Genomic DNA, 22,845 nt, shown 5'->3' with positions numbered 1-22,845 from the left:
TAGCCTTAGCCTCCCGAGCTGGGATTACAGGCACTTGCCACCATGCTCAGCTGATTTTTGTGTTTTTAGTAGAGACAGGGTTTCGCCATGTTGGCCCGACTGGTCTCGAACTCTTGACCTCAAGTGATTCGCCTGCCTTGGCCTCCCAAAGTGCTGGGATTACATGTGTGAGCCACTGTGCCAGGCCCCTTCTTCCTTTCTTAAAGACAAGTCAAGTGCAGTAGTGAGAAGGGGGGAAAGAGTAGAACAAGGAGTTCGATCTGTAACTGTGAACAATCAATTGAGATAAGTCACTACCTTGGGACCAGCCACAAACAGGTTTTTCAAAGACACAAATGTCTGGAGATACATTTGGAGGCTGGAGGGCACAATTCAGGATCCCAGCTTCCAAAGTTTCCCCTCCGGGGTGCCACCATCAAAATCCACTAAAGTAAAATTATTCATATTTGTTCAGCACTTTATAGCAGTCTGGTAGCATGATCTTTTTTTTTTTTTTTTGAGATGGAGTCTTGCTCTGTCGCCAGGCTGGAGTGCAGTGACACGATGTCGGCTCACTGCAACCTCCGTCTCCAGGGTTCAAGCGATTCTCCTGCCTCAGCCCCCCGAGTAGCTGGGATTACAGGCGCGCGCCACCACGCCCGGCTAATTTTTGTATTTTTTTTTTAGTAGAGACGGGGTTTCACCATGTTGGCCACGCTGGTCTCAAACTCCTGACCTCAGGTGATCCACCCGCCTCGGCCTCCCAAAGTTCTGGGATTACAGAAGTGAGCCACAGCGCCCAGCAGCATGATCTTAAACAAAAACAAAAACGAAATCCACAGCCAGGCGCACTGGCTCACACCTGCAATCCCAAAACTTTGGGAAGCCAAGAGGGAGGATCGCTTGAGCCCAGGTGTTTGAGACCAGCCTGGCAACATAATGAGACCCTGTCTCTACAAAAAATAAAAAATTAGCTGGGCATGGTGGTGTGTGCCTATAGTCCCAGCAACTCAGGAGGCTGAGGCAGGAGGATCACTGGAGCCCAAAAGGTTGAGGCTGCAGTGAACTGTGATCACACCACTGTACTCCAGCCTGGGTGACCAAGGGAGAGCCTGTTTCAAAAAGAAGGCACAGCTTACCCCTGCAATCCCAGCACTTTGGGAAGTCGAGGCAGGCAGATCACTTGAGGTCAGGAGTTCAAGACCAGCCTGGCCAACATGGTGAAACCCTGTCTCTACAAAAATACAAAAGTTAGCTAGGCATGGTGGCTCGTGCCTGTAATCCCAGCTACTTGGGAGACTGAGGCAGGAGAATTGGTTGAAACCTGGAGGCGGAGGTTGCAGTGAGCCAAGATCACGCCATTGCATTCCAGCCTGGGCGACAGAGTCAGACTCCGTCTTAAAAAAAAAAAAAAAAAAGGCACAGAGAGGTTAAAATACATGCTCTACACAGCAAGCTAGTGGACGAGTTTGCATCTGAGTTTGAGACTTTCTGACAATAGCCTTCCCTGAACCAGGAAGTCGTATCACCTCTTTCCAAAAAAAAGAGGTCAGATTAATCTTATCCTAATACATGTTAAAAATCATAAAGCTCTATTTTCTTCTCTGGCCTTTGAGTACCCGGCTTCAAACCCCTGCCCTGCCATTTACCAAAGGTGTGACAAATTGTTCTTTGCCTCCCTTTCCTTAACTGTAAAAGGTGGATAAATAATAGTACCTCCCTCACTGGACTGGTGTGGTGAGTTACTGAGTAAATCCACACTAGCTGCTTAGTGAACATTACTGTTGCTGTTACATCCTTAAAAACACTCAGGGCCAGGCGCGGTGGCTCACACCTGTAATCCCAGCACTTTGAGAGGCCAAGGAGGGCAGATCACTTGAGGTCAGGAGTTTGAGACCAGCCTGGCCAACATGGTGAAAGCCCGTCTCTATTAAAAATACAAAAATTAGCCGGGCATGGTGGCATATGCCTGTAATCCCAGCTACTCAGAAGGCTGAGGCAGGAGAATCACTTGAACCCAGGAGGCGGAGGTTGTGGTCAGCTGAGATTGCGCCATTGTACTCCAGCTTGGGCAACAGAGTAAGACTGTCTCAAAAAAAAAAATTTTTTTAAGAGAGCTCTCCGTTTTACAAATGAGGAAAGTGAGCCTCAGAGAGGGACAGGGACTCACCCAAGGTCACACAGCCAGTCTTGGATTCAAAGTTGAGAGTTTGTAACCCTTTCTAATGATCAGGACCTCCCAGAGTTGCCCAAACTTCTGACCCAGACTCTTCAGAGGCCTGCGCGGAGGAAGAGGAAGGGCTCATGCCTCAAGGTCCCCAGCTCCTGGACTTCAGCGTGGACGAGGTGGCCGAGCAGCTGACCCTCATGGACTTGGTGAGGATCCCGGACAGGGTCGGGATGAGCCACAGTGAGGGGACAGGTTCTGCTAAGCACCAATCCCACACCCCTCCCCTGGCCCAGGAGCTCTTCTCCAAGGTGAGGCCCTACGAGTGCTTGGGCTCCGTGTGGTCGCAGAGGGACCGGCCGGGGGCTGCAGGCGCCTCCCCCACTGTGCGCGCCACCGTGGCCCAGTTCAACACCGTGACCAGCTGTGTGCTGGGTTCCGTGCTCGGAGCACCGGGCTTGGCCGCCCCGCAGAGGGCGCAGCGGCTGGAGAAGTGGATCCGCATCGCCCAGGTGTGTTGCGGGCGCGGAGAGGGGATGCGGGGGCGGGCCCCGGGGCAAGGGGAAAAAAATGAGGGCTCCGGAGAGAGATAGGGGCGAGTCTAGGCGAGGGAGGGAACGGGGTGGAAAGTTGATACCTAGGGTGAGACTTGGGTTCAGGGAGGAGGGTCTGGGTCCTGCAGAGAGGCTGCGGGCACGACTAGGTCCCAAGGGAGCTGGGAGAAGTAGGGAGCCCGGACCGGAGAAGTCAAGGTCGGAGGCAGGGGCTGGAGGGGCAGCTGGGGAGGGGCTGGAGCCCGAGGGAGGAGGGAGGAAGGGAATCCTAGGGAATAAGTGGGAGTCTTGGTAGCTTGTTGGATGTGAGACAACACCCAGGGGTCCGACCTGGCGTCACAAGTCACGGGATCAGGCCCGGCGCAGTGACTCACGCCTGTAATCCCAGCACTTTGGGGAGAGGGAGGATCGCTTGAGCCCTTGAGTTTGAGACCAGCCTAGGCAACATAGTGAGACCAATGTTTCTAAAAATAAAAAATAAAAAATAAAAAAACTAAAAATTAGACTTACAAAAAAAATTAGCCAGGTGTGGTGGTGTGCCCCTGTAATCCCAGCTACTTGGGAGGCTGAGGCAGGATAATCTCTTGAACCCGGGAGGCGGAGGTTGCAGTGACTCGAGATCGGGCCACTGCATTCCAGCCTGGGGGATAAAGCGAGACTCTGTCTAAATAATTAATAATAATAATAATAATAATAAGCCATGCATGATGGCGCGCGCCTGTAGTCCCAGCTACTGAGGCAGGAGGCTGAGGCATGTGGATCGCTTAAGCCCAGGAATTCCAGGCAGCAAGTGAGCTATGATCGAGCCACTGCACTCCAGCCTGGGCCACAGACCCTATCTCTCTAAAAAAAAAAAAAAAAAAAAAAAAAAAAAGATGAAGAAGTTTCAAGATGAAAGGTGGATAATGCCTGGGTCTGACCTGCGTCCCCACCGCCTGGCAGCGCTGCCGAGAACTGCGGAACTTCTCCTCCTTGCGCGCCATTCTGTCCGCCCTGCAATCTAACCCCATCTACCGGCTCAAGCGCAGCTGGGGGGCCGTGAGCCGGTGAGCTGGGGCGGGACCTCTTCCCCACCCCATCCCAGGTCTGACCCTCCCAAGCCACTGACCCCTGACCACCCTTCTCCTGTCCTTCCAGGGAACCGCTATCTACTTTCAGGAAACTTTCGCAGATTTTCTCCGATGAGAACAACCACCTCAGCAGCAGAGAGATTCTTTTCCAGGTAGAGATGGATGCAGACTCCAGGGATTTTAGGCCCGGGAAGTCGGGGGAGGGACTTGGGGCCAGGCAGGGGTAATCTCCCTGCTGTAGTCAGGACACTCTGTCCTTCCCTACCGCTCAGCAATGACCTTATCCTTGTCCCTGGCGGGTTGCACGTTTTTCTTTCCTCTACTTCCTGCGTTATAGTTGACTGTCAGTGACTGCCCTATTTATTCACTCAGCAAAACACAAGAAGTCACAAAGAAAAGGTTACTTAAGGCCAGAGTCATAGCACAGGGTGGGAACAAAGAAAAAATGTTCTGAGGACTTTACCTTGATAAGCAAAACTAAAAAATGTGTGTCAAAAGTCTGGCTTATTTATAGGCAAGATTTAGATTCTCATTGCAATGAGGCGCTGGTTTTTAGAGTGAATCTAGAATAGATCCCTGGGCCTGGAACATTCTCCACGCCTCCAGGTTTGCATGCAACTTGCTCACTCACCTCCTTCTGGTCTCTGATCAAATGTCCCTGCCTCTGAGAGGCCTTCCCAGCCTCCATCATCCCCAAAACCACACATCTGGTTTTTTGTTGTTGTTGTTGTCGTCATCATTTGTTTTTTTGTTTCTTTGTTTGTTTGTATTGAGACACAGTCTCGCTCTGTCACCCAGACTGGAGTGCAGTGGCACGATCTTGGCTCACTGCAACCTCCACCTCCCAGGATCAAGCAATTCTCTCTGCCTCAGCCTCCCATGTAGCTGGGATTACAGGCACCCACTACGACGCTTGGCTAATTTTTGTATTTGGTAGAGACGGGGTTTTGCCTTCTTGGCCAGGCTGGTCTCGAATCCCTGACCTGAGGTGATCCACCTGCCTTGGCTTCCCAAAGTGCTGGGATTACAGGCGTGAGCCATCACTCCCAGCCAAATTTCACCTGGCTAACAGAGTGAAACCCTGTTTTCCTGCCCAGCACCTAGAACAGCACGTGAGCTGGGCTCAGTGGCTCACGCCTATAATCCCAACACTTTGGGAGGCCAAGGTGAGAGGATCACTTGAGCCCAGGAGTTCAAGACCAACCTGGGCAACATGGCAAAACCCCATCTCTGCAAAAAATACAACAATTAGCTGGGCGTTTGTGGTGCACGTCTGTAGTCCCAGCTATTCAGGAGGCTGAGGAGGGAGGATCGCTTGAACTTGGGTGGTCAAGCCTTCAGTGAGCCAAGATCAGGCCACTGCACTCCAGCCTGAGTGACAAAGTGAGACTCCATCTCAAAATAAAATGACATAAAAAGTAAATAAACAACAGCAAATTCAGGATACCTAGGAGATCCCTGGCAGGCCTGTGCCATCCAGCTGCGGACAAGGATTCTCTCCTTGTTAAGGCCAGCCCTGGGGGCCACCACCCCCACAAGCCCCACCTCTCATGGGGCCTGCTCCCTGCTGTTTATCTCCTCCCTACCCTCATCCAAGGTTAAGGGCCTTAACCCCTGGCTTCTTTTTTTTTTTTTTTTTTTTTTTTTGAGATGGAGTTTTGGTCTCCATCTGGAGACTCCAAGCTGGAGTGCAATGGTGCGATCTTGGCTCACTGCAACCTCCGCCTCCCGGGTTCAAGCAATTCTTCTGCCTCAGCCTCCCGAGTAGCTGGGATTACAGAAATATGCTACCATGCCCAGCTAGTTTTTTATATTTTTAGTAGAAACAGGGTTTCACTCTGTTAGCCAGGCTGGTCTCAAACTCCTTACCTCATGTGATCCACCAGCCTCGGCCTCCCAAAGTGCTGGGATTACAGGCGTGAGCCACCATGTCCAGCCCTTTTTTAAAAAAAATTTTTTTGGCCGGGCACGGTGGCTCACGCCTGTAATCCCAGCACTTTGGGAGGCCCAGGCAGGCGGATCACGAGGTCAGGAGATCGAGACCATCCTGGCTAACACAGTGAAACCCTGTCTCTACTAAAAATACAAAAAATTAGCTGGGCGAGGTGGCGGGCGCCTGTAGTCCCAGCTACTTGAGAGGCTGAGGCAGGAGAATGGCGTGAACCCTGGGGGGCGGAGCCTGCAGTGAGCCGAGATCGCGCCACTGCACTCCAGCCTGGGTGACAGAGCGACACTCCCTCTAGAGTGCAGCCTCTGCTTCTCAGGTTCAAGCTATCCTTCTGCCTCAGCCTCCCAAGTAGCTGGGACTACAGGTGTGAGCCACCATACCTGGCTAATTTTTGTATTTTTAGTAGAGACAGGGTTTCACCATATTGGCCAGGGTGTTCTGGAACTCCTGACCTCACATGATCTGCTCGCCTTGGCCTCCCAAAGTGCTGGGATTACAGGTGTGAGCCATCGCGCCTGACCTACCACTGACTTTTGATTACTCAAAGCATGAAGGGTATATACGATGGGTCTGCAGGCATCGTCCCTGAGGAATGGAGACCCCAGACCTGGCTCAGTTTTTCTCTTCCCTCAGGAGGAGGCCACTGAGGGATCCCAAGAAGAGGACAACACCCCAGGCAGCCTGCCCTCAGTGAGTGATTACAGTTTGGGATGGGGACAAGTGGGACCTTCAGGGAGGGGTGTGGATGGTGATGGGGTCAGTAATGGCCCCAAGTGACTGGAGCTTTGGGGGCTGCAGAAACCACCCCCAGGCCCTGTCCCCTACCTTGGCACCTTCCTTACGGACCTGGTTATGCTGGACACAGCCCTGCCGGATATGTTGGAGGTCTGACCCCTGACCCTTGACCCCTGACCCCAGCTCCACTTGCCCCCAGCACAATGGGCCTCCCGATATCCACCCTTGATCCTACCTGTACTCCTGACACCACCCCACACTCCCTTACTACAGTGGGGCTCCTGACATCCCAGCCCCTGACCTTGACCCTTGACCCTGGGTGCTGCAATTCAGACACACTTTGCCCCCAGGGGGATCTCATTAACTTTGAGAAGAGGAGGAAGGTGAGTGGAGGCTACAGTGGGTGTGGGGGTGGTGCCTGAGGGTGGGGGTGGGGCAGGGGTAGGGTCTCAGAGGCTCGTCCTCCAGGAGTGGGAGATCCTGGCCCGCATCCAGCAGCTGCAGAGGCGCTGTCAGAGCTACACCCTGAGCCCCCACCCGCCCATCCTGGCTGCCCTGCATGCCCAGCACCAGCTCACCGAGGAGCAGAGGTGACCACCCTGTAGCCTGTCCCAGCCCCACCCCAGCTGAGCCTGGGTCACAAACTGGATTCCACCCATTCCATACACACCTCCAGCTCCTCCCAAGACCCCCTCTTGAGCCCTGATCCCCCACTACAACCTGTGACCTTGCAGTATCTCCAGTCGAATCAAATAGACTGGGCCTGGTGGTTTACTCGTGTAATCCCAGCACTTGGGAGGCCAAGGTGGGTGGATCACTTGAGCCCAGGATTTTGAGACCAGCCTGGGCAACATGGCGAAACCCCATCTCTACAAAAAAATACAAAAATTAGCTGAATGTGGCTGGGCACGGTGGCTCACGCCTGTAATCCCAGCACTTTGGGAGGCCGAGGCAGGTGGATCACATGAGGTAAGGAGTTTGAGACCAGCCTGGCTAACAGAGTGAAACCCCGTCTCTACTGAAAATACAAAAAAAAAATTAGCCAGGTGTGGTGGCGGGCGCCTGTAGTCCCAGCTACTTGGGAGGCTGAGGCAGGAGAATGGCGTGAACCCGGGAGGCAGAGCTTGCAGTGAGCCGAGATGGTGCCACTGCACTCCAGCCTGGGCAACAGAGCGAGACTCCGTCTCAAAAAAAAAAAAAAAAAATTAGCTGAATGTGGTGTTGAGTGCCGTTGGTCCCAACTACTTGGGAGGCTGAGGTGGGAGGATCGCTGGAGCCTGGGAGGCTGAGGTGGGAGGATCGCTGGAGCCTGGGAGGCAGAGGTTGGAGTGAGCCAAAATCACGCCACTGCAGTTCCAGTCTAGGTGACAGAGTGAGACCCTGTCTCAAAAAAAAAAAAAAAAAAAAAAGTCACAATTGACCTCTGACCTCAGTTTCGACCCCATCTGATTTTCTGACCTCAACTTTAGCATTCAGCTGGCCATTCAACTCAACTGTCCCATCTGTTGACTTCCCCATCTTTGGTCCTATCTGACCTATGACCTTATTCATGACCCCTCATCTGACTCTCTGACCACAACCCTTGACCCTCAGTTCTGAGTAACTGACTCCAACTTTTATGTTTATTTGACTGTCCAGCTTGACTATGACAACTGTGTCCTTTCTTTCTATATAACTGTGACCCTAACCATTGACCCCAGTGGTGACCTGACCCCAGTCTGACCCTGACTTTATTTAATTAATTAATTAATTAATTTATTTATTTATTTATTTATTTATTTATTTTTGAGACAGAGTCTGGCTCTGTTTCCCAGGCTGGAGTGCAGTGGAGTGATCTCGGCTCACTGTAGCCCCCGCCTCCCAGGTTCAAGCAATTCTCCTGCCTCAGCCTCCTGGGTAGCCGCGATTACAGGCGCGAGCTACCACACCTGGCTAATTTTTTTTGTATTTTTAGTAGAGACGGGGTTTCACTATATTGGCCAGGCTGGTTTCGAACTCTTGACCCGAAGCAATCCTCTTGCCTCGGCCTCCCAAAGTGCTAGGATTACAGGCGTGAGCCACTGCACCCAGTCCTGACCCTGACTTTAATCCTGACCCAATTTGATTCCTTAGTGCCACCCTGTGAATCTCTTTGTGACCTCCTGACCAGCCATCCTGTCCCATCTCTGATAAGACCTTGATGCTCAATGACCCTCATTTACCACCCTGACCCTGGCATGTGGGGTGCCACCTCTGGCTGCTCCCCCTTACACCCCAAACCCACCTCCCAACTGATTCCAACTCTTATCTCTCCATCCCCTGTATTTCCTGCCCCCATCACCTCATCCACATATTGACCCCTCAGCTACCGGCTCTCCCGGGTCATTGAGCCACCAGCTGCCTCCTGCCCCAGCTCCCCACGCATCCGACGGCGGATCAGCCTCACCAAGCGTCTCAGTGCGTGAGTCTCGGGGTGTGTGTAGGGGCGGTGATGTGGGCAGATATCAGCAAGGGCTGCTCCTGCCTTAGCCTCATCCCCTGTCCCCATCCTTAGGAAGCTTTCCCGAGAGAAAAGCTCATCACCTAGTGGGAGTCCCGGGGACCCCTCATCCCCCACCTCCAGGTGAGCATTCTGCTTGGTGATGGGACTGGGGATCATGGGATCAGGAGTCAGCACAGCCACCCCACCTCAACCTCTGCATCTCCCCCAGTGTGTCCCCAGGGTCACCCCCCTCAAGTCCTAGAAGCAGAGATGCTCCTGCTGGCAGTCCCCCGGCCTCTCCAGGGCCCCAGGGCCCCAGCACCAAGGTACCAAGACGGCTTGTGTGTGCATGCGGGCCTGCGGGCACCCAGGCTCTGTGTGCACGTGTGTGTGCATGCACATGTGTACACACAGGATTGTGGGGCCAGGAGTGTATACAGGAGGCACACTGAGCGCCCGGGGTATCCATCCAGGGGATTGCGTGCATCTGCACGGCCCTGTTTGGGTGATCACTCATAAATCCGACTCGTGCTCAGATCTGGACCTGTGTAACTGCTTGCCCATGGGTCATCTAGGATGCAATCACATCACACTCCTTTTTATTTGAAACAGGGTCTTCTTGCTCTGTCATCCAGGCTGAAGTGCAGTGGTGCAATCTCAGCTCACCGCAACTTCCACCCCTCCCCCAGGCTCAAGCAATCCTTCCACCTCAGCCTCCCAAGTAGCTAGGACCACAGGTGTGCACCACCATGCCCTGCTATTTTTTTTATTTAGTAGAGATGAGGTCTCGCCATGTTGCCCAGGTGGGTTTCAAACTCCTGAGCTCAAACAATGCACTCACCTCGGCCTCCCAAAGTGCTGGGATTACAGGTGTGAGCCACCGCACCCAGCCTACACTTTTTTGAGGACATGTATGTCCCTAAGAATCTGCATACCATGGCAGACACGGTGGCTATTGCCTGTGATCCCGGCACTTTGGGATGCCAAAGTGGGAGGATTGCTTGAGGCCGGGAGTTCAAGACCAGCCTGGGCAACATAGTGAGACCCTATTTCTATTAAAAGTCAAAAAAATTAGCTGGGTGTAGTCCCAGCTACTCAGCAGGCTGAGGTGGAAGGATCGCTTGAGTTTGAGGCTGCAGTGAGCTACGATCATGCCACGGCACTCTAGCCTGCATGATAGAGCGAGATCCTATTTATGAAAAAAAAGAGACTGGGCACAGTGGCTCACGCCTGTAATCCCAGCACTTTGGGAGGCCGAGGTGGGCGGATCACGAGGTCAAGAGATCGAGACCATCCTGGCCAACGTGGTGAAACCCTGTCTCTACTGAAAATACAAAAATTAGCTGGGTATGGTCGCACACACCTGTAGTCCCAGCTACTTGGGAGGCTGAGGCAGGAGAATCACTTGAACCCAGGAGACGGAGGTTGCAGTGAGCTGAGATGGTGCCACTGCACTCCATCCAGCCTGGTGACAGAGTGAGGCTCCCTCTAAAAGAAAAAAAAAAAAGAAAAGGAAATGACGGAAATGAAGACTGGGCATGGTAGCTCATGCCTGTAATCCCAGCACTTTGGGAGGCCGAGGCCGGTGGATCACTTGAGGCCAGGAATTTGAGACCAGCCTAGCCAACATGGTGAAACCCCGTCTCTACTAAAAATAAAAACATTAGCTGGGCATAGTGGCACAGGCCTGTAATCCCAGCTACTTGGGAGGGTGAGGCATGAGAATTGCTTGAACCCGGGAGGCAGAGGTTGCAGTGAGCTGAGATGGCACCACTGCATTCCAGCCTGGGTGACAGAGCAAGACTCTGTCTCAAAAAAAAAAGAAAAGAAAAAGAAAAGAATCTGTGTACCAGAAGAGGAAATGTGGGCCTGAGTATTCATGAGATCATGTGTGGGGTTGCTCATTGGCATGGGCTGTGGGTGTATAACCGCTGTCAGCATATGTATGTACACAGGATTTCTTGTGTATGAGCATGGGTTGTGTTCATGTCTGTTTCTATAACAGGCAACCAAAGTCTGTATATGGTAGGGTGGTGTATATGCAGGCTTGTGAATGTACTCCAGTTGCATGTCCCAGGCTCTGCATGTGTAGGGGGTAGTAGTATGTTTTCTTGAGATTTTATTTTATTTTATTATTTATTTTTATTTATTTATTTATTTTTGAGATGGAGTCTTGCTCTGTCACGCAGGCTGGAGTGCAGTGGCATGATCTTGGCTCACTGCAACATCTGCCTCTCGAGTTCAAGTGATTCTCCTGCCTCGGCCTCCCAAGTAGCTGGGATTACAGGCATGCGCCACCAGGCCCTGCTAATTTTTGTATTTTTAGTAGAGACGGAGTTTCACCATGTTGGCCAGGCTGGTCTTGAACTCCCGACCTCAAGTGATCCGCCCACCTCGGCCTCCCAAAATGCTGAGATTACAGGCATGAGCCACTGCGCCCAGCCAATGTTTTCTTGAGATTTTAAATGTGGGGCTATTGAATACACCAGTGGTGGCTGGTGTGTTCATGCTTTTCTAGCCCTCAGCATCTGCAGATGGGCCAAGCTGTAGCCTCCACCCCTTACTGCCTGCAGCTGCCCCTGAGCCTGGACCTGCCCAGCCCCCGGCCCTTCGCTTTGCCTCTGGGCAGCCCTCGAATCCCCCTCCCGGCGCAGCAGAGCTCGGAGGCCCGTGTCATCCGCGTCAGCATCGACAATGACCACGGGAACCTGTATCGAAGCATCTTGGTGAGGGGCTGGGCTGGGGGTCTGCTGGAGGCTGCCCTGCCCTTGGGGCCAGGGCCCTCACCTCACCTCCCGCCCCTCTGTTCCAGCTGACCAGTCAGGACAAAGCCCCCAGCGTGGTCCGGCGAGCCTTGCAGAAGCACAATGTGCCCCAGCCCTGGGCCTGTGACTATCAGCTCTTTCAAGTCCTTCCTGGGGACCGGGGTGAGCAGGGATGGGTTGGAGCTCAGGATAGGGGGCAGCGGGGAGGCGAGCAGACTGACCACGCTCAAGGATGGAGCCCAAGGTTACCTGGGTTCACAGGGCTGTGAGGTGGTTCAGGCAGAGAGTAGGGGTAAGATAATCAGAGTGGGGGTAAGAGGACACAAAATATCTGTAACCCAACGATGTAGGGTCATGAGATTGTCTCGGCTCAGTGTGAGAGAGAGGCACCAAAGGTCATCTTCCTAGAATTTAAAAGACAATAAGATTGTCCAGGGTCCGGCCAGGCGCAGTGGCTCATGTCTGTAATCCCAGCACTTTGGGAGGTCAAGCTGGGCGGATCACTTGAGGTCAGGAGTTTGAGACCAGGCTGATCAACGTGGTGAAACCCTGTCTCTACGAAACATACAAAAATTAGTCGGGTGTGGTGGCACACTCCTGTAGTCCCAGCTACTCAGGAGGCTGAGGCAGGAGAATAATTGCTTGAATCTGGGAGGCGGAGGTTGCAGTGAGCCGAGATCATACCACTGCACTTCAGCCTGGGCAGCAGAGCGAGACTCTGTTTAAAAAAAAAAAAAAAAAAAAAAAAGACTGTCCACGGACAAGTGGCAGAAGGGAGTGTAGAAGGTGGTCTGACCTTCAATTTGTAGGATGGGCTGGGCATGGTGGCTCACAACTGTAATCCCAGCACTTTGGGAGGTCAAGGTGGGTGGATTATCTGAGCTCAGGAGTTTGAGACCAGCCTGGGCAACATGAGGAGACCCCATCTATACAAAAAATAGAGAAATTGGCTGGGTGTGGTGGCTCAACGCCTGTAATCCCGGCACTTTGGGAGGCCAAAGCGGGTGGATCACTTGAGGTCAGGAGTTCAAGACCAGCCTGGCCAACATGGTGAAGCCCTGTCTCTACTAAAAATACAAAAAAATTAGCTGGGCATGGTGGCACATGCCTGTAGTCTCAGCTACTCGGGAGGCTGAGGCAGAAGAATCGCTTGAACCCAGGAGGCGGAGGTTGCAGTGAGCCGAGATCGCACCACTGCACTCCAGCCTGGCGACTGAGCAAGACTCTGTCTCAAAAAAAAAAAAAAGAAAAAAAAAATATATATATATAGAGAGAGAGAGAAATTAGCTGAGCATGGTGGCATGTGCCTGTATTCTCAACTCCAACTACTGGGGAGGCTGAGGTGGGAGGATCACTTGAGCCTAGGAGGTGGAGGCTGCAGCGAGCTGAGATCACGCCACTGCACTCCAGCCTGGGTGACAGAGCAAGACCCTGTCTCAATTAAAAAAAAAAAAAAAGGGGCCGGGCATGGTGGCTCACGCCTGTAATCCCAGCACTTTGGGAGGCTGAGGCGGGTGGATCACGAGGTCAAGAGATCGAGACTATCCTGGCCAACATGGTGAAACCTCGTCTCTACTAAAAATACAAAAAATTAGCCAGGCATGGTGGCAGGCGCCTATAGTCCCAGCTACTCAGGAGGCTGAGGCAGAAGAATCACTTGAACCCAGGAGGCGAAGGTTGCAGTGAGCCAAGATTGCGCCACTGCACTCCAGCCTGGCGACAGAGTGAGACTCCGTCTCAAAAAAAAAGAAAAAATAGATTGTCTAGGGTCGAGTGAGAGAAGGGAGTGTAGAAGTTTGTCTGATCTTAAGTTTGTAGCATCATGAGATTGTTCAGGCTCAACCTGATGGGATGGGAGACTAAAGGGCATCTGGGTTTAGATTTGTGAGGAACTAAGTTTGTTCACCACTGGGACCCTGAAGTTATCTGAACTTGGGACGGGAGAGAGGCAAATGGATAGCAGGGAAGCATGAGATTGTCCTGTCTGACAGGGAGAAGCAAGGGATTGAGCGTATTCACGCTGAAGTACATGGCATGAGGTTGGCTGGATATTAGGAAAGGATGCTTGTGGTTGTTCAGGTGTTGAGTGTGAGGCCACAGGCTCGTGCAGGCTGGAAGTGGGAAGTTGTTCAAGTTCACGGTGACAGCAGCATGGGATTGGCTGGGAGTGGTTGTGGGGGAGGGGTGGGGTGATCAGGAAGTTGTTTGGCGGGGGGTGGTCTAGGGTGGTCTAAGTTTGCCCAAACTTTTACTGCAGGTTGTCGGTTTTGTTTTTTTGTTTTTTTTTTTTTGAGATGGAGTCTCGCGCTGTTGCCCAGGCTGGAGTGCAATGGCAGGATCTCGGCTCACCGCAACATCCACCTCCTGGGTTCAAGAGATTCTCCTGCCTCAGCCTTCCGAGTAGCTGGGATTACAGGCATGTGCCACCATGCCTAGCTCATTTTTTTGGTATTTTTAGTAGAGACGGGGTTTCACCATGTTGGCCAGACTGGTCTCGAATTCCTGACCTCAAGTGATCCACCCACTTCGGCCTCCCAAAGCGCTGGGATTACAGGCATGAGGCATCGCGCCCGGCCAATTTGCTCAAACTTTTACTGCAGGTTGCCTTGTCTCTATGGTGAGGGGGAGAATATTAGGAGGTTGCCCAGGCTTATGATAAGGGAAGGCATGAGGTGGTGCAAGTTTTCAAGTGAGAAGTCGTCCAGGTTCCCAGTGACAGCAGAATGAGCTTGGCTTGGCAGTAGCTGCAGAGGGACCCATGGCTGTTCAGGTTCGCGGGTGAGTGGCAGGAGGCTCCCGGGTCCTCTGTGGGGGTGACACAAGGTTGTGAGGGCCTATTACCACCATCTCCACTCCTGACCAGTGCTCCTGATTCCTGACAATGCCAACGTCTTCTATGCCATGAGTCCAGTCGCCCCCGGAGACTTCATGCTGCGGCGGAAAGAGGGGACCCGGAACACTCTGTCTGTCTCCCCAAGCTGAGGCAGCTCTGTCCTCTCCACAAGACACAAGTCCCACAGGCAAGCTTACGACTCCTCTCCTGGAAAGCTGCCATCCCCCAGTAGAGGCCACTGTGCTGTGTATCCCAGGACCACCACCCAACTGTAGCCCATTGGACCCCATCTCTTTTTCTGACTCTGTTGGTACTAGATCCATATTCCAAAGACATCAGCCCATGGGTGGCTGGTGGAGAGCTCAATCCCATAAATGTAGAAAGAGGTGGGGCATGGATACGTCAGATCCCCATGGATACGTCAGATCCCTCCCCAGAGAAATCTTATAAATGTTAGAGACGCATCAGAAGTGACAGATGCGGATGAAAATAGTGAACAGAGTTATGAAACAGGTGTCAGTCTTGTTTATTTTGCGCCTGTGTGCCATGTTCACCCTTTATCAAGATAAAGGAAAACAGCTACCACACACACACCCACACACACACACACAAACACACAGAGAGAGAGAAACCTAAGAGCCAAGACCAGCCTGGGCAACATAACGAGATCCTGTCTCTACAAAAAATACAAAAATTTGGCTGGGCGTGGTGACTCACGCCTGTAATCCCAGCGTTTTGGGAGGCCAAGGCAGGCAGATCGCCTGAGGTCAGGAGTTCGAGACCAGCCTGGCCAACATGGCAAAACCCCATCTTCTAAAAGTACAAAAAATTAGCCGGGTGTGGTGTCATGCACCTGTAATCCCAGCTACTGGGGAGGCTGAGGCAGGAGAATTGCTTGAACCCGGAAGGTGGAGGTTGCAGTGAGTGGAGATCACACCACTGCACTCCAGCCTGGGTGACAGAGCAAGACCCTATCTCAAAAACAAACAAACAAATGAACAAACAAAAAATTTTCTGAGCGTGGTGATACGAGACTGTAATCCTACCTACTTGGGAGGCTGAACTGGGAGAATCACCAGAGCCCTGGGAGGTTGAAGCTGCAGTGAGCAGTGACTGGGCCCCTGCACTCCAACCTGGAGGACAGAGGGAGATCCTGTCTCAAAAACAAAAAAACTAAGAGCCCTAAGAAAGGTGTTGAGTCGGGTATGACACTCAACCCAGATGCCAGAGAGGATCCTGTCTGGCCGGACACAGTGGCTCAGGAGGGTAATCCCAGTACTTTGGGAGGCTGAGGTAAGAGGATTGCTTAAGTTCAGGAGTCCGAGAGCAGCCTGGGCAATACAGTGAGATCACGTCTCACTAAATAAATAAATAAAGGATCCTATCACACAAAGAGGGTTTAGGACTTCCTTCCCCAACATTTTTGGGGTGATATGCCTCTTTTCTACTGTATATATGGGAGAGTGACTAACTGAAATTCCATCAGAATTAGAAACAAATAGCATCATTACCCATGAGTCAATAAGGGCTGTGAGGATGGGCCCTTTCACTTGCCCCCACCTTCTTCCTCTTCCTGTCACAGATAACCCATCTGTGCAAAGAAGAGAAAAAGAGGTTGGGTGTGGTGGCTCACATCTGTAATCCCAGCACTTTGGGAGGCTAAGGTGGAAGGATTTTGAGCTCAGGAGTTTGAGACCAGCCTGGGCAACATAGTGAGACCCCATTTCTACAAAAAAATACAAAGATTGGCCAGGCGTGGTGGCTCACGCCTGTAATCCCAGCACTTTGGGAGGCTGAGGCAGGCGGATCACGAGGTCAGGAGATCGAGACCATCCTGGCTAGGTGAAACCCCGTCTCTACTAAAAATACAAAAACAAAATTAGCCGGGCGTGGTGGCGGGCGCCTGTAGTCCCAGCTACTCGGGAGGCTGAGGCAGGAGAATGGCGTGAACCCAGGAGGCGGAGCTTGCAGCGAGCCGAGATCGCACCACTGCACTCCAGTCTGGGCGACAGAGGGAGACTCCATCTCAAAAAAAAAAAAAAATTTAGCCAGGTTCGGTGTCCTGCACCTGTAGTCTCAGCTACTCTGGAGGCTGAAGCACGAGGATCACTTGAGCCCAAGAGGTGGAGGTTGCAGTGAGCCGAGATTACTGCACTCCAGCCTGGGTGACAGAGCGAGATCCTGTTTCAAAAAGCAAAAAAAGGGCCAGGCGCAGTGCTCACACCTGTAATCCCATCATTTTGGGAGGCTGAGGTGGGCGGATCACTTGAGGTCGGGAGTTCAAGGTCAGCCTGGCCAACATGGTAAAACCCTGTCCCTACTAAAAAATATAAAAATTAGCTGGGCGTGGTGGTGGGTGCCTGTAATCCCAGTTACTCAGGAGGCTGAGGCAGGAGAATTGCTTGAATCCAGAAGCAGTGAACCGAGATCATGCCATTGCACTCCAGCCTGCGTGACAAAGTGACTGTATCTCAAAAAAAAAAAAATGCTGGGCACAGTGGCTCTAGCACTTTGGGAGGGCAAGACGGGTGGATTGCTTGAGGCCAGGATTCCAAAACCAGCCTGGCCAACATGGTGAAACCCCATCTCTACTAAATATACAAAAAATTAGCCGGGCATGGTGGCAGGCTCTTGTAATCCCAGCTACTCGGTAGGCTGAGGCAGGATAATCACCTGAACCAGGCAGGCGGAGGTTGCAGTGAGTCGAGATCGCTCCACTGCACTCCAGCCTGGGCAACAAGGGCAAAATTCTGTCTGGAAAAAAAAAAGAAAGAAAGAAAAAGAAAAAGAAAAGGATTGTGAGGATGAAAAGAGAGGCGTGAGCTCTCTGTCAGCGTTGGAGTACAATAGAGAGGATGAAATGAGCTGTAGGGCGAACTGCTACATAGTCACAGCAACAAGAATATGCCCACTTATGAGCTCCTACTCAGCAGAGAACATCAGCTACGGTCTTTACATCTCATTGCACTAATCGAGTTCTTTCTGTTGCAAGCGACCAAAAATCCAATTCAAACAGGCATGTGCAAAAAAGGAAATTTGTGGCTCATGCAATTGAAATGTCCAATGAGTAGGGCTTCAGGCACAGTTGCATCCAGGCACTCATAAGATGTCATCAGGGTTTTCTTTCTGTCTCTTTGCTCTGATTTGCTCTGAGAATGAGATAGTCCATTGTCCCCTCAAATTTAATCACCTTCTTCTATGGTAATGGAACCACTGATTTTTAGCTGGCCTCCCAAAGTAAAAGCCATATTTCCCACCTCCTCTGCAGCAAGGTGTGGTCATATCTGGCCACTGGCTAAGTCTTGGCCAATAAGATATAAAGGGAAAGGATGTGAACAAATTTCAGAGCCTGCCCTTAAAGGGAAGCGGTGTGTCCTTCTTTTCCCCCTTTCCTCCCTCCTGCTGGTGGGAATGAAGACGTGGAGTGGATCATTTTGGATTAGGTGGTTCACACTGTCTGAATAGCTGAGCAACAAGCTAGAAGGAGCCTGGGCCTGTGAGACCAGGGAGCTACCATATTGGACTGTTGATACTTGGAGTGTTACATAAAAGAGAAATAAATTTTTATCTTACTTAAGCCACTATTATTTGAGTTGCTGTTACAGTAGCCCAAATACTATTTTATTTAATATAGCTCTACTCATAGCTGGGTGTGGTGGCACGCACCTGTAATCCCAGCTACTTGGGAGGCTGAGGCAAGAGAATTGCTTGAACCTGGAAGGCGGAGGTTGCAGTGAGCCGAGATCACTCCACTGCACTCCAGCCTGGGAGACAGAGCAAGACTCCGTCTCTACGAAAAAAAAAAAAACATATATATATAGCTCTACTCCAAGGCAGGCTCATACCTTGTGGAGGCATAGGCTTATACCCCAACAGCTCCCCCATCCCATGCAAGCAGAGCCCCTCCTTCCCATCAGCTCCAGCAAAAAGTCCCAGAGCAGGCGACCATTGGGCCAATTTGTGTCATGTGTCCACCCCTAAACCAAACACTGTGTTCAGGGGAATGAGATGTGCTGATTAGCCAGGCCTGGGTCCTGCGCCCACCCTTTGAGCTGGCACAGAAACTTTGAATCACAGGGGTGGAGCCTGGGAGAGTCCGTAAGTGGACATTAAATGTGGGGGCTGTTATGAGGAGAAGGGGGAGTTCTGGTGAATGGGCAAAAAATAATCACTAGGTTTTCAAACATTATCCCTGGAGCAATAATGAGGAGTGCCCAGGAATTATGTGGGTTGGGAGTAGAGATACAGAAATTTAAGTATCATATAAGGTCTGATGAAAGACCAATTACTAGCACACAACATGCATTTTTTTTTTTTTTTTTTTTGAGACAGTCTTGCTTTGTTGCCCAGGCTGGAGTGCAATGGCGAGACCTTGGCTTACTGCAACCTCCACCTCCCCAGTTCAAGCGATTCTCCTGTCTCAGCCTCTTGAGTAGGTAGGATAACAGGCGCGTGCCACCACGCCTGGCTAATTTTTGTATTTTTAGTAGAGACAGGGTTTCACCATTTTGGTCAGGCTGGTCTCGAACTCCTGGCCTCATGATCCACCTGCCTTGGCCTCCCAAAATGCTGGGATTACAGGCGTGAGCCACCGTGCCTGGCCGCTCCTTTACAGGCTTTTTTAAAATTTTGGTCTTCTGTGAGTATTAAGACCTTAAGACCAGCCAGGTACAGTGGCTTATGCCTGTAATCCCAGCACTTTGGGAGGCCGAGTCAGGTGGATCATGAGGTCAGGAGTTCGAGACCAGCCTGACCAACATGGTGAAACGCCATCCGTACTAAAAATACAAAAATTAGCCAGGCGTGGTGGCGCACGCCTGTAATCCCAGCTACTCAGGAGACTGAGGCAGGACAGAATCGCTTGAACCCGGGAGTCGGAGGTTGCAGTGAGCCGAGATTGCACCACTGTACTCCAGTCTGGGTGACAAAGAAAGACTTTGTCACAAAAAAAAAAAAAAAAGAAAAAAGAAAAGAGAAAAGAAATGAAAGCCCTTAAGACAATTTGGATATTTTTTGCCCAGATGGGTATTTTTTTCCTCTGTCTCCCAAATCCCAAAGTGTTGGGATTACAGGCATGAGCCACCGCACCCAGCCTCTTAAGATCATTTGGATGTTAGTTCAGCATCCTTCTTGAACTAGTTTAAGCAAATTGCTATACTTACTGAATGCTTATTGTATGTCAAGATACTGTTTTAAGAACTTGACACAGGGGCCAGGCGCGGTGGCTCACGCCTGTAATCCCAACACTTTGGGAGGCCGAGGCGGGCGGATCACCTGAGGTCAGGAGTTCGAGACCAGCCTCAACATGGAGAAACCCGTCTCTACTAAAAATACAAAATTAGCTGAGTGTGGTGGTACATGCCTGTAATCCCAGCTACTCGGGAGGCTGAGGCAGGAGAATCGCTTGAACCTGGGAGGCGGAGGTTGCAGTGAGCCGAGATTGTGCCATTGCACTCCAGCCTGGGCGACAAGAGCGAAACTCCGTCTCAAAAAAAAGAAAAAAAAAAAAAGAACTTGACAGAATCTAATTTAATCTTTACCATAGCTCTGTGGAGTAGACATTATTTTCACTTTATACATTTTATTTATTTATTTATTTATTTATTTACTTATTTATTTATTTTTAGAGACAGTGTCTTGCTCTGTAACCAGACTGGAGTGCAGTGGTGCGATCATAGCTCATGGCAGCCTTGAACTCCTGGACTCAGATGATCCTACTCAACCTCCTGAGTAGCTGGGACTACCGGCACATACCACCACACCAGGCTAATTTTTCTTCTTTTTTGTAGAGTCAGGGTCTTGTTATGTTGCCCAGGCTGGTCTCAGACTACTATCTTCAATTGATTCCCCTGCCTCGGCCTTCCAAAGTGCTGGAATTACAGGCAAGAGCCACCATGTCTGGGCCGGAAGAGACACTTATCGTCCACTAGTTTTTTGTTTTTTTTTTTGAGATGGGGTCTCACTCTGTCACCCAGGCTGGAGTGCTGTGGTGTGAACATGGTTCACTGTAGCCTCCACCTCCTGGGCTCAATTAATCGTCCCACTTCAGCCCCCTGAGTAGCTGAGACCACAGACGCATGCCACCTCGCCTGGCTAACTTAAAAACAAAGTTGGCTGGGTGCGATGGCTCACGCCTGTAATCCTGGCACTTTGGGAGGCTGAGGCGGGTGGATCACCTGAGGTTAGAAGTTCAAGACCAGCCTGGCCAACATGGTGAAACCCTATCTCTACTAAAATACAAAAATTAGCCATGGCGGGTGCCTATAATCCCAGCTACTCAGGATGCTGAGATGGGAGAATCACTTGAACCTGGGAGACGGTGGTTCCAGTGAGCTGAGGTCATACCACTGCACTCCAGCCTGGGCAGCTGAGCAAGACTCCGTCTAAAAAAAAAAAAAAAAAAAAAAGTTGGCTGGGCGTGGTGGCTCACACCTGTAATCCCAACACTCCAACACTTTGGGAGGCCAAGGCAGGTGCATCACCTGAGGTCAGGAGTTCGAGACCAGCCTGGCCAACATATAGCGAAACCCCGTCTCTACTAAAAACAATACAAAAATTAGCTGGGCATGGTGGCACACATCTGTAGTCCCAGCTACTCGGGAAGCTGAGGCAGAAGAATCGCTTGAACCCGGGAAACAGAGGTTGCAGTGAGCCGAGATGGCGCCATTGCACTCCAGCTTAGGCGACAGAAAAAGACTCCGTCTCTCAAACAAACAAACAAACAAACAATGTTTTGTAGAGACGGGATCTCACTCTGTCACCGAGGCTGGACTGCAGCGGCATGAACATGGTTCACTGCAGCCTCCACCTTCTGGGCTTAAGTGATCCTCCCACCTCAGCCTCCCGAGTAACTAGGACCACAGACGGGTGCCGCCTCATCTGGCTTACTTAAAAAAACAAAAACAAACAACAACAACAACACAAAAACGTGTTTTATAGAGACAAGGTCTCACCATGTCAGCCAGGCTTCAGGCAAGGGAGGGTTAAGTAACTTACTCAAGGTCCCATGGTAAGTGGGTGCTGTTCAAATATTGATCCAACTCCAGAAAACATGCATTTAACTCTGGGGCCGGTTTGCCATTCATAACAATTTATTGTGACCAAATTTTGAAACAGGTGTCCGCCTTGTTTGTTCCACCTCCCTCTCACATACATGCACAGTCTAAATATCAATTTCCTGAGGAAGAGATTTGCGTTGACTTCCGTTTTTTAAAAGCGCAGGGTTACGCAGGCACAGTTGTACCCAGTGGCTAACACGAGATCAGCTGTTTCTCTACCTCTCTCAGCTTGATTTTCTCTACATCTCTAATCTTTTACTCCACAAAATATTTCTTGAGCTTCTACTGTGCGCCAGGCCCTGTTCTATATGCTAGGGATACAGCAAAGAACAAAAGGGTAAAAAAAAATCCCTGCCTGAGGCTGGGCTTGGTGGCTCATGCCTGTAATCCCAGCACTTTGGGAGGCCAAGGCGGGCGGGTCACAAAGTCAGGAGTTCGAGACCAGCCTGGCCAACATGGCGAAACCCCGTCTCTACTAAAAATACAAAAAAATAGCCGGGCGTGGTGGCGGGTGCCTGTAATCCCAGCTACCCGGGAGGCAGAGGCAGGAGAATCACTTGAACCCAGGAGGCGGAGGTTGCAGTAAACCAAGATCATGCCATTGTACTGCAGCCTGGGCAACAAGAGCGAGACTCCACAAAAAAATAAATAAATAAATAAAATAAATAAATCCCTGGCTGGGCTCAGTGACTCATGCCAGTAATCCCAGCACTTTGGGAGGCTGAGGCGGTGGGATCACTTGAGGTCAGGAGCTCAAGACAAGCCTGGCCAACACAGCAAAACCCCGTTTCAACTAAAACTACAAAAATTAGCTGGGTGTGGTGGCACACACCTGTAGTCCCAACTACTCTGGAGGCTGAGGAAGGAGAATCGCTTGAATCCAGGAGGCGAAGGCTGCAGTGAGCCAAGATTGTGCCATTGCACTCCAACCTGGGCGACAGAGCAAGACACCATCTAAAAAAACAACAACAAAAAAAACCCTGCTTTCATGGAATAGTAAGGGCAGCGAATCAATAACAAAACATCAAATACATGTCAGGTGACAATAAGCACATTGGCTACAGACAAAAACAAAAAACCCACCTGCTTAATAGCAACAGGGTAGGAGTATTGCTATTTTATTTTATTTATATTTATTTATTTATATTTATTTATTTATTTTTTTGAGACGGAGTCTCGCTCTGTTGCCCAGGCTGGAGTGCAGTGGCGCAATCTTGGCTCACTGCAAGCTCCACCCCCTGGGTTCACACCATTCTCCTGCCTCAGCCTCCCGAG

At 51.0% G+C, this 22,845-nt stretch overlaps 1 protein-coding gene across 9 annotated transcripts in view; it reads left to right on the top strand.

The window, feature by feature from the left end:
- RGL3 (ral guanine nucleotide dissociation stimulator like 3) overlaps window positions 1–22,845 on the top strand; it is a 34,941-nt gene that overhangs the window by 9,948 nt on the left and 2,148 nt on the right. For 2 of the 9 annotated variants that reach the window (XM_003316074.5, XM_016935093.3), the window contains 14 exons: window positions 2,213–2,355; window positions 2,443–2,658; window positions 3,643–3,746; window positions 3,838–3,922; window positions 6,352–6,408; window positions 6,517–6,603; window positions 6,804–6,836; window positions 6,922–7,043; window positions 8,798–8,893; window positions 8,987–9,055; window positions 9,144–9,240; window positions 11,488–11,640; window positions 11,727–11,841; window positions 14,543–15,022. In XM_003316074.5, coding sequence (XP_003316122.2) covers window positions 2,213–2,355; window positions 2,443–2,658; window positions 3,643–3,746; window positions 3,838–3,922; window positions 6,352–6,408; window positions 6,517–6,603; window positions 6,804–6,836; window positions 6,922–7,043; window positions 8,798–8,893; window positions 8,987–9,055; window positions 9,144–9,240; window positions 11,488–11,640; window positions 11,727–11,841; window positions 14,543–14,661 — 1,496 coding nt within the window. In that variant the 3' untranslated portion in view covers window positions 14,662–15,022. The other 7 variants (XR_001711627.4, XM_016935091.3, XM_063800550.1 and 4 more) reach the window with 7 other exon arrangements.

This window comes from Pan troglodytes, chromosome 20 (genome assembly GCF_028858775.2).
Source record: "Pan troglodytes isolate AG18354 chromosome 20, NHGRI_mPanTro3-v2.0_pri, whole genome shotgun sequence".
Taxonomy (NCBI): Eukaryota; Metazoa; Chordata; class Mammalia; order Primates; family Hominidae; genus Pan; species Pan troglodytes.
The sequence above is the reverse complement of the archived record's forward strand: the minus strand, read 5'-3'. Positions and strand labels throughout refer to the sequence as shown.